This window comes from Magnolia sinica, chromosome 5, assembly GCF_029962835.1.
Source record: "Magnolia sinica isolate HGM2019 chromosome 5, MsV1, whole genome shotgun sequence".
Lineage (NCBI taxonomy): Eukaryota > Viridiplantae > Streptophyta > Magnoliopsida > Magnoliales > Magnoliaceae > Magnolia > Magnolia sinica.
The window spans coordinates 27,899,375-27,911,421 of record NC_080577.1 but is presented as its reverse complement, the minus strand read 5'-3'; the positions used below and the strand labels follow the sequence as shown (position 1 = coordinate 27,911,421).

Below are 12,047 nucleotides of genomic sequence, written 5' to 3'. Positions count from 1 at the left end.
ACTATTTTATTCAATGTGTCCCACTTGAATCACAAGTCAGCCCGGTTTTTTGTTCAACGTCTAAAATGAGATTACACATCTAATGGTCTAAGTAGATCTCACATGAGCATCATGGTAGGCCCCACCAAAAATAAGTCCCAATGTCCCTCTCTCTAGTTGTACAAAGACTATTCAAATAAATTAGAACTCTACATAAAGATACCCGTGATGTTTATTTAAGATCCACCAAACAGTAAGATGTTTAATATAATATTAGGCTCAGAGGAAAAAATAAATAAATTATGTTGACCTGTGATTCTGATAAGCCCGACCAAAAAGAAAGTTGAGAGATGTACCCTTATATTTACCGGGCTCACTATGATAATTATATGAAATCTACTCTATATATTTAGGCTTGTATCCCCAAAATCATATCCATCCGTGATTCACGTGGGCCTCACCGGTGAAAATAGTCTAAAGGGCGAGCATTGCCTTGTAAAGTATTTCCAATCATGCGGTCCACTTAAATCATGGATGAAGCTGATTTTTAGGCTCTTGACCTAATATGGGGTGACACAATTGGTGGTCAGTAGATTTTACTTAAACATTACAGTGGTCCAGTCAAGCCACCCACCCCATTTGAAATAATGAGGTAGCTTTTTGAAAATTTCCTTGAAAAAAGTGTTTTTCAAAAGGTAGGGGAATGTAAAATCCTTATTAGTGGTGTAGTTTCATGTACTTATTTTATTTTCTGCGAGATTTTGCCAATAAATGTCACGATAAAGATTTGTTTCTATTGCCTGCATCACTGAAACATGGGTCCCACGTGTCTCAAATTGCTTAGGGCGAGGAATGGATGAGGGTATCCACACCGTTGGTCTAATGGGCCATTCGGTGACGTGTCAGTGTAACTCTCCAACCTCTCCTACATTGGAAAGCTAGTCACCATCTGACAGTTGTTCTTTTCTTGTCAAACATGGACTATTGCTATATTTCTTCTTAACCGTTTATATGGATGCCACCCATAGAAGGGTTAGGACCGTTCAACCAAGACAAATCTTAGAAAAGTCCACTAATGAAAGTGGGGCCCATCACACCAACAGTCCAGATTGCTGATCCATGAGCTCCAACTGTCCAAACTCAAGGCTCGAGTATATTTCCTGTCCTCGGTCGAGGTCCATGTAATTCCTCAACTCGATTCCACAACGTACATTCCAACCGTCGCTCCTCCAACCTCTTTTTGAAATTTGACCGTTTCTTCCCGCGCTTTTAGCAAAGGACTCGTCAAAACTGCTCCACCCAAGCTTTTGTTGGAAATTCGAATTTTTAGCCGTTTCTTCGCTCCACCCTTCATTTTCTCACCTAAAATTAAAAAAATCCCACCTCATTGTTATGCATCGGCATCAATTGGGCCGTTGCGTTCGGAGGAGCATCGATCAAAAGCTCGGTTTGAATGGATTTGCAATCTAATTCATCCTCCTTCTATCCACCTCTGTCCGTTGATATAACATTATTTAAGAAATTAGGGTTTTTCTAGGGTATTTTTTTTAAAAATATATTTTTATATTCTTAAGGAAAGATTTCAGAGATGATATTATGTCTGCCCAGTGGAATCACATGGAGCCGATCGGAAAGCATAACGTAGATTCGGACGATAAAGGGTCCGGATCTGTACACGGCGGTGGAAAATCTGATTCGCAAGGTGCAATATCTCTTATAAAAATTAGGGAGATGCTATAGAGTCACCCACCTTCATAAGAATGTTAGCAATGTTCTCGAAGCTTTCAAATGACGGATGGCCGATCATCAATCCAATCTATCTATTTGTTCCATACCACATTAGCAGGCCAATGTTCAAAATTTGTGCGGATTAGATGATTCAAAACTGTCCTTTTTTTCTTTTTTTTCCTCTTAAGCCAAAGCGCTTCGTCGGAATTATAAGTATAATCCATTGATGGGGCCCACCAGATAGATTTTTCGAAATCATAACCAAACCTATTTTTTTTCTACTAAAAGTTAATTGTCCATTTTTTTTTCATGCTGTTAATTAGATGGTTAGGATGTGGTCCGGATTGATGATTGGTTGTCCCATGATTCAGTTATAAACCTGGAAATAAGAATTCCACACTACCCATTTCCAGGTTAATTTGAAAATCCAATGTAAAGGGTTTTTTAATTATTATTATTATTATTATTATTTGGCCTTCGATGGCCCGTTGCTACATTTGAATCTTGGAATGGAATTATTGCAATTGTAGTCTATGTTTATCAGACTTGCTTTTGGATTTCAGGGAGATTGTTTGCAATTTGTAGTTTTCTTATTCTTTCCAGATTTCAATTTTTTTTAAAAATCAAAATCTCAATGTGCTATTTTCAATTAGAATTACAAACAAGGGTATTATAGAAGTATGGGCTTTTCTGAAATTTATTATCTATGTATTTTGAAATTATTTCTTCCATCTTCCTTCCCTACTTTTATGTAATGAGAATGCACATCAATTGGGGAATGATCACACATGGTAACTACCATAATTCTGAATCGTGCAGGGCCCACATTCATGCACCCCTCCCCCAATCCCAAAATCGAGTAGCTCAGGTGGGCCACACCTAAGGGAATAAGCTAAAGAAACTGGCAAACTTCCAGATGGAATGTGGGGTACCCTGTGTAGTGTATATGCCATCCAACTCAGTCATCAGGTGTGTCCCACCAGGATGAAGGGATATAAAAAATCATGCCATTCTTAAACTCAAGTGGGCCTCACCATGTGAATATAGTGATTTTAAGGGTGATTGTACATTGCTCCCTGTGGTGTTTCCCACCTGAGTTTTGGATCAAGATGATTCTTGGGATGTGCAGTGGAAAATTAAAGGCAGACCAGATGCACGGTTTGGATTCCACATAAACATTACGGGTTGCATCTCAAACAGTAATTATCATACATCAGAATTTAGTGGTTATTCCCAAAACCGTCTCATCATCATCATCATCGTTGTTGTCATTGTCGTGCTATTTCTTATGCGGATAAAATCACTTGGAATTAGCTAATTCCCCTTCTCTTTTTTTGCTTTTTTCTTTTTCTTTCATACATAGATTTTCGACTCCATCGACGAAAGAATTCAGTGGAGCTCTTTCCACCTCAGATGACAACAAAGATGAAGGGCCTTTTCAAAGGATTGAGATATATTTCGCAAATCTTCGGTATGTGATTGATCATGCGTTCTCCTTTTAATCAAGGCCCAGTTTATGATGGGACCAGACAATTGATCCAACCTAGTCCTCACTCATCATCATCATCATCACCATTCAAAGCTTGTCCCACCTAATTGAGGGTGGGCCCCACATTTTAAATTCATGATTAGCAAATTGGTTTCCATGATTTTCCTTAATAACTATGAATATGCTATGGGCTTGAATATTCAATATAAATTTCATTTATATTTGTGGCTAAATTAGATAAATCTTTCATGGTTAGAAGGGACTGATTTAGATTTTTTTTTTTTTTTATCGCAGACCCGAATTGTAAAGAGCATGAGATGCAGATCGGTCATCCAACGGACGTAAAGCATGTGGCCCACATAGGATGGGATGGGCCTTCTGTAAATCCACCAACCTGGGTAAGCATATCTTTGGTGTTTGGCCATTGGATCAGGTCCTTTTCAATGGCCAAGATCATTAACATGGCGCACTGTCAATGGAAGATAGACCAAAAAAGAAAAATAAAAAAAATTCCAAATTGAAATATTTCAATCATTTGATTAGTCAAATGTATAGGAGATGGTCCATGTTCTAAGTGAAGATAATCAAAACTATCAAAATTGCAACATTTCAACATAAAGAGTCGTTTTCTGTGTCTATCCTGCATCCATGGTTAGGCCCATCATATGAACGTTTTAGATCATTGAAAATTTTAAAGTTGAGATTGACATGTTCTCTTTTCTCACAAACGCAGATGAATGAGTATAGGTCAGGGCCGGAAACTTCATCAGCGCCTCCAAGTAGTGCTGTAGAAGGCAAAGACTCTCCAGCCAATTGGGCTCCGGAAGGTTTATTTCTTTTCTTGATTTCTATGCTAAAATAGACTTTAATATTTAACGTTGGAAATGTCGAAAACCTTCAAAATGAAAAGTTTGAAAAATGGTTTTCTTTTTTAAGTATTGCTAAAAAAAAAAAAAAGATTAAGACATACTGAATCTATTTATCAATGACTCCCCGTCAATGAAAAGCGCTATGTGAGTGTGTCAGACATAGAGTACACGATTAAAAAAATAAAATTGTCATTTTGTATAGAAAAATCTTTAGTAGTTGTTTGGACGCCTATAAATGGTTTAAGCTAAATGGTTTTGTGTTTGAATAGTCTCTAAATTGTCAAATTTTAAAAATGGAGAGCCAATCTTTCCATTTACCATTATGCAGAAAATGAAGAGCTTGTAAATGAAATCACATCTTCTTGTCTATAAATCACATGGAGCTGAATGCTGTAACTGATTTACAGCCTGAAAATCATCCATATGTGTTTTTCGGCATTCAAACATACTGTAAATCATCTACAGTTAGCTCCATTTACAAGCATTCAAACAGTTTCATACTTTTTGTTATACGACTCTCATCTAACATGTGCACATAAATAATATTTATTGGTCATGTTGGATGTATTTTGCATTCGAATTATAAAAATTTAAATTTAGGAACAAAATGCTAATCAAACAAGAGATGTCTAAGAACCACTTTTCTTTTATAAATAACTTGCATACAATCTGATGTCACACAAACACCATGTGTGTTCCACAACTGCCCAATACAACCGTAGCTTATGATGGGCCACCAATAGGATTAGAGTGCACTTAGACTTTCTTGCAAACTGGAAATCAGTAATTACATAATTAACTTAAATTTATTAGAAATTACAGACATTGGAATGGAAGCCTCTCCAACCCCAGAGTTGCCAGATTTACCCAAGCCGTCAAGACGCAACCAATCATCCGGCAGTTCTTCTCGTTCTCAAAGCCGAGATTCATCCGATGCGCCTAGACAACCAAGGCGACACCAAAATTCAAGCAATTCTATCGATTCGATGGCGACTGACCTGCCCGCGGTCCCGAAAAGCTCTCGTCGGAAGAAATCTAAGGGGTCATCAAGCGGCGGGTCGACAAGATCAGGCAGATCAAAGGCTCAAGGCACTTCTTACTCAGATCAAGATGCAAAGAATACCGAGCAATTGCCCGCTATAAAATCCACAGAAGAAGAAAAAGAAAATGATACATAATGATATTGCTTGGGAATGTCATGGCTTGTATAAAAGAAAGAAAAAAAAGAGAAAAATGAAAATCCAATGTAATTTTGAGCATTATATTGCTAACATGCCTCATTAGTTGATGAAAAAAAAAAAAAAACATTTTCTTTTTCCAATTTTGCTTGGCTTATTGTTGAATAAAACTTTTATCCTTTATAGATCTGATTTTACCAAACAATGCTTTGATGAACTAAAAATACTATTGGAAAGTAGGGGCAGAAACGGGTTGGGCTAGAGTCAGGCCGAGTTTGGCTAGCCCAGTTGGCTCTAGCCTAGCCCTAGCCTAGCCTTGGACGTATAGGGCCGCCTGGCAAGGAAAAGAGTCAAGTAATCAAACGTTTGAAATAAATCCGATTTAATATTGATTCCTCCTATATATATATATATATATATATATAAACATAAACATAAACATATTAGATTATTGAAATATGTTAATGCATGGGCATTTTCACACTGGGCTCGAGGGGGTAGCCTGTGGGATGCAGGGACACACTCAAGGTGGGCGGCCCGTGTGAGGCAGGTGGCTCGCGTGATGTGATACCCATGTGACGTGGGGCTCATGAAAGGGGTTTGGCCGAGGTCCTAACCCATGCAATGTGAGGCCCATGAGGGGGGTTCGACCGAGGTCCTAACTTATGCGATGTGGAGCCTGAGCTATGAGATAAATGGATTAATTCGCAATGCTCTATCAGTTCAAGCTTTTAAAACAAATGGTTAACCGTCGTGCATCAAAGTGGCATCAAAGCAGGATGTCTTGTGTTTGAACCATTATTTCATGTGGTGTGGTCCACCTGTGATTTAGATCTGCTTCATTTTTTGAGATAATACCCTAAAATGAGCTATCAAAATGGATGGACGGCATGGAAGTAAGGCAAGCTTCCCAACTCAATCCAAATTGACCCAAGTCCTCATTAGAACTGTTTGAACACCAAAATAAGGCCAAAGTCACCCCTTTAGGCATGTAGAAATACAAAATCCATTGACATTTCTCGACTATTCAAGAACCACTATATGGTGCTTAGGGTAATAACATAGTAGTGGTGTATGAAAATTCGAGATCAACTAAGTATAGAAAATTCAATTTTTGCTGCTAATTTCAAAAGCCAATTGCTACTTCTCACGAATTCCTAGGCTATAATGGGTTGTAGTGCTTTGGGATTCAACCAAACATGGCCACTAGCAGAAATTAAATTTCCTCTAATGGTCTAGTCAACCATTTGCATTTGGCTTTTTATAAATTACAACATCTATCATCTGTGCGAGAATTCAGCAAGACTGTTTGCATTGCAAAAAGTAATTTAGGGAGAGAGAGAAACCATTTCTCTATACTCCTAGCCCATCTCATCCATCACATCCATCCTACCTAAATCATCCGCCTCATCTTAGCCATCGAAGCCATCGAAGACATCAACTCAAACCATAATAGCAGTTCAATTCATCCAAAGAAGTGTCAGGATCTAAAATCGTCGATTAACTTCTCTAACGAGAAGGTTAGGGCTCCTCCTCCTTCTCCTCTTAATCTCCATTGTGCATAGTTGCTAGGAGTGGAGCTCCTATCTTTTATTATCTTATTTATTTACACAGGGCAACAACTTCCTTCTCCTATACGCCATCGTTTGCATCTATTTGTGATCCCAATTCTCTGTCTCAAATCCCAACACATTGGACACTTTGGATGATCCATTATTTTATTTTCACCTTTATATAATAATCATTGAACAACTTTTCTACACCCCCATAAGTATAGTCAAGCTAATATTTTTTCTTATCTTTTAATCAAATGTCTTCTTCTTCTTCTTTTTTTTTTTCTTTTTTTTTTACACACACCCACGCTAGTGGAATTTCACCACCTATGGGTACTCGAACCCTTGACCGGGTGTTGAAACTCCTGAGAGTCTAGCACCTGAGCAAGACTAAGGACCTATCAAATATGTCTTCTTAAACATAATTATAATCAATCTAGTGCCATCTCCTCATTCGTAATCGAAATTGAGTAATAAATTTTTCTTGTCTTTGAATCTTGTCTACTAACTGGTTGGGCAATAAATACTAAAAATTTCGAATTCTTAAAAATCTCCAAATCTTATAAAGTAAATACCATATTTAATTAAATGTCTTCTTCTTCTTATTCTTTTTTTACACACGCACACACACTCACGCTAGTGGAATTTCACCACCTATGGGTACTCAAACCCTTGACCAGGTGTTGAAACTCCTGAGAGTCTAGCACCCGAGCAAGAGTAAGGACCCATCAAATATGTCTTCTTAAACATAGTTACAATCAATTTAGTGCCACCTCCTCATTTGTAATCGAAATTGAGTAATAAAATTTTCTTGTCTTTGAATCTTATCTACTAACCGGTTGGGCAATAAATACTAAAAACTTCGAATTCTTAAAAATCTCCAAATCTTATAAAGTAAAGACCATATTTAATTAAATGTCTTCTTCTTCTTCTTCTTCTTCTTTTTTTCTTTTTTTTTTTTTACACACGCACACACACCCCCACACACTCACGCTAGTGGAATTTCACCACCTATGGGTACTCGAACCCTTGATCGGGTATTGAAACTCCTAAGAGTCTAGCACCTGAGCAAGAGCAAGGACCCATCAAATATGTCTTCTTAAACATAATTACAATCAATCTAGTGCCATCTCCTCATTCATAATTGAAATTGAGTAATAAATTTTTCTTGTCTTTGAATCTTATCTATTAACCGAACTGTGACAACTGCAGTGGGCCATACACTTATCCACGAGTAAAGGTGTACACGAACCGACCTAGCTCGGCTAGCTCACTTGACTTGACTCGAAAAAGCTCGATTCGACTTGGTTGGAAGCTGAGTTCAAGCTGGGTCGAGCTGGTTTTTTGAGCTCGAAAATGAGTTCAAGCCAAGTTTGAGCTGGCCCCAGCTCGACTCGACTTGGATCGAACCCAGCTCGAATCAAACTTGGATCGAACCAGTTCAGTGACTCAATTACTTTGATATTGATGTTGCTCACCAAGTGTTTGATGAAATAACTTAAAGAAGTGTGGCTGGTGGCAAGAAAGGTATGCATATGAAACCAACGTCCTTTTTTTCTTGATTTTTATGTTGCTTATAAGGTGTTTAATAAAATACTTATAAAATCATTGTTGCTATCTCAAATACAGTGAGATTTTGAAGGTGTAGTCTAGGTGCTTGTGAAAATGCTACAATGGTGAACTCTGTTCGAACTGGCTGGAGTTGCTGACTGAACCGCGTGGAGCTGGCCATTTAGGCTCGAGGACCGAGCCAATTAAGCAGAGTTCGAGCTGAGGTCAGCTAGTGGCCGAGCTGAGGCTAGCTGAGGCTAGCTCGACTCGGTTCGACTCGATGTACACCCCTATCCACGAGGCAGAGCTGGCAGACCACGATTCACTCTAACAGGTGGGACATGCACAATTTCAACGGTGGATATTATAGTATTTCCCTCAGGATTCATGAGCAATGAATTTTGACTTAGTGAAAAAATAAAAAGAAGAAATGATTTATAAAAGAAAAATGATTGTGGTCGCTCCTTTATTGTAAGATCCACATCTTGAAAATATAATATTATCTGATCAAAAGAATGAGTGGCCCCAAATCATCCCGTCCAATCGGACGGTTAAGATAGTCCGGTCAGCTGGGCCACGACATGTTCATGGTGAGGACACGGATCAGTATAGGTAATATGATGCCTGATGAGGAGGTGGGCCACGCCAAAGGGAACAATGGAGGACACTGGAGAGGTGACATCCACCGTAGAAATTCCGGACACGAATTGCCTGTGCAGTTGGCCACAGGAACCTATGTGGGGCCCACAGAGATGATTGTATAAATCCACTCCGTCCATAAGTTTTTAAGGCCGCAATAGGACAGAAATTAAAGAAAAATCAGGTAGATCCAAAAATCAGGAGGGCCACACCACAAAGAAAGCGGGGACTAAACATCCACCATTGGAAACTTTGTGGAGGCCACAGAGTTATGTATAAGGATGATAATCGTGAATATAGTTTATCTGATTGGTAATAAATCTATGAACGGTTTGGATCGCATATAAATATCTGGATCGGCTCCAAGCAGGTTTCACTGGTGGATATTTCCGTTCTCCCTGTTTCATTTGGTGTGATCCACCTAAGTTTTGGATGCCTGATTTTTGGACTCCTGTCTTATTGTTTTCTTGAAAAGCTGATGGACGCAGTTGATTTGCCACCGGAATCTCTGTGAGCCCCACATAGCTTCCGACAAACTCCATATGACTGGGGACACTGGGTATTGAAAAAATTAGCACCGTACACGCTTTCCATCTTCTTCTTTTTTTCTATGGTTGAAAATTTATGTTACAAAAGTAGGTTTTTAGCGTACGGTAAAAAGATTTTGAATGAAAATACTCCTGATTTTAAGGTAAAGTAGTTGAAAAAAGTAGTAATATTTTTGTCTTTATTAGCTCATCAGTATAGGTAGAGGTTTAGTTTGATAAAGTAAGTTTTACTCAGATCGAATAAAAAAAGATAGGTGGTAGGTCGAATCTATACTAAACAATTACCCGATATTTACATAGAAAAATTTCTAAATGAAATATGGGGTCCACCTTGTTATTTACAGGTCATCCAATCTAGTCATTAGCGCCGGTCCACTAGGATGAGGGGAATAAAGAAACTCCAAAAACATTCCAATATTTGGGTATGTGACAAAATGCGATATATAGTTTTCAGGCTTGATTAATTCCTCCATGTGGTGTGTCCCACCTGAGGTTTTGATCTGAATGATTACGGGGGAGTGCAGTGAAGATGAGAATGTTCACCAGTTTCACGGATTGGATTTCACATACACATCAAGGGTGGGCGTTGCATATCTTGAAAGCATGGTAATTACTGTACGTTCGAGCGCATGTTATCACTGTTTATTGTGGTGTGGCCCACTTGAAGTTTTAATCTGTTCGATTCTATGATTTAGGTCCTAACATAAGCTGGCAAAATGGTGGGATGGTGTTGATGTCACATGGACATCTGTGTAGGTCCCACGGATCTTTTTTGGGAAGCTGATTGGCTGGTGTACCGCACACCACCAATCTAGCTGGTTGGATACGTGTCGTGAGTTTACGAACGGTTCAAAGGGGATCAAAGTTACATGGCCCCACAATGATGTATATATCATATCCACACCGTTCATAGATCATTTTATATCTTTATTTCAAAAATGAGTCATATCAAAATCTCAAGTGGACCACACCACAAATAGTAGTGGCGACGACGATTCTCACCGCTTAAAAAATTCGTAGGTCCCACCCTAGCGTTTATTTTCCATCCAATCTGTTCATAAGGTCACACAGACTTGGATGAACAGGAAAAAATATATAATATTGATCCAAAATTTCTTTTTGACCCCAAAAGATTTCAATGGTATACGATTTAATCTCCCACTGCTTTTTTACATTGTGGTTCACTTGATTTTTTGGTCTGTCTTATTTTTCGGTTCAAGCATTAAGAGTATCTCGTCAAGTAAATGGACAGTGTTGATATAACTCATACCTCGTGATGGGACCCACATAACATGGTGATGTCAACACATCAGCTAGGTCGGTGGTGTGCGGCAGACTAGCCAATCCGCTTCCGCTTTTCTAGGGAACGGATTGGCTACTCCCCTGACACCGGCCTGTGGCTGGTGGTCGGTGCTTTGTGGGGCCCACCATGATGTACGTGTTTCATCCATTCCGTTAATATAGTTTTACAGATCATTTTATGGCTTGATACAAAAAATGATAGGGATATAAATCTTATGTGGGCCACACCACAGGACAAAAATAATGAATGGATATTCACAATTAAAATTCTCCTAAGGCCCACTTTACTGTTTATTTGACATCCACTCTGTTGATTTGGTCATAAAGACTTGAATGAAGGGAAAAAATAAATATCAGCTTGATCCAAAACTTTTATGGCCCCCAAAACGTTTTTAATGGTCAAAATTCATTCAACACTATTTCCGGTCCACTTGAGATTGAAATATTCTTCATTTTTATATCATATCATAAAATGATATATAAAAATAGATGGACGGCATGGATGGCACACATACATCATGGTGGGCCCCATAAAGCACCAACCACTAGCCAATGGCTGGTATCAGGGGGAGTGGCCAATCCGTTCCCGCCTTTTTTTTTTTTTTTTTCACGGGCTTCCTGTCCGGACGCGGATTAGCTACTGGCAGGTTGAGTGGCCAGATTTGCCACGGAAGTGGCGACACCAAGTTATGTGGTATGGCCATGACTTATGTTTTGTATCCCCAAATGGAATATTTTAGGACATGATCCATCTAATGAGTCAGATTCAAAGCTCCACTGGACCCTACCAGAAAACAGTGGAGATAGTAACACCCACCGTTAAAAAATTCTAATGGGTACAAAAGTTTTTCAATCAAGCTGATATTTGTATTTTTCCTTTTTTAATGTCTCTGTTAACTTATAAACGGGTTGGACCTTAAATAATCATCACAGTGGACCTTAGGAACGTTTCAACGGTGGATGTCACTCGATGTCTCCACTGTTTTCTGTAGTGGGTTCCACTACAACTTTGTATCTGCCTCATTCTTGTACCCATACTCTAAAATAATCTCTCCAAATGGATGAACTGTGGGGATACAACACACATCATGGTGGGACCTACGGAACTGGGTGACGTATAACTTCAGTATAAGTCTCGCTACTTAACCTGTCAATAGCCCATCCGCGTCCTTCCTGTCCACAGTCCACAGTCACCTCAGCAAGTCCAGTAG

General features: G+C 38.9%; 1 protein-coding gene across 2 annotated transcripts; it reads left to right on the top strand.

The window, feature by feature from the left end:
• Positions 1-300: 300 nt before the first annotated feature.
• Positions 301-5,360, top strand: LOC131245849 (CRIB domain-containing protein RIC7-like). Of its 2 annotated transcripts, none has more exons than XM_058245577.1 (5): positions 301-1,681; positions 3,071-3,178; positions 3,491-3,594; positions 3,930-4,023; positions 4,879-5,360. In XM_058245577.1, exons 1-5 carry the CDS (start codon positions 1,576-1,578, stop codon positions 5,241-5,243), a joined length of 777 nt encoding a protein of 258 aa, XP_058101560.1. In that variant the 5' UTR covers positions 301-1,575; the 3' UTR covers positions 5,244-5,360. The 2 variants fall into 2 exon arrangements, with proteins under 2 accessions (XP_058101560.1, XP_058101561.1); XM_058245578.1 differs by having other exon boundaries at positions 305-1,681; positions 4,888-5,351.
• Positions 5,361-12,047: the final 6,687 nt, after the last annotated feature.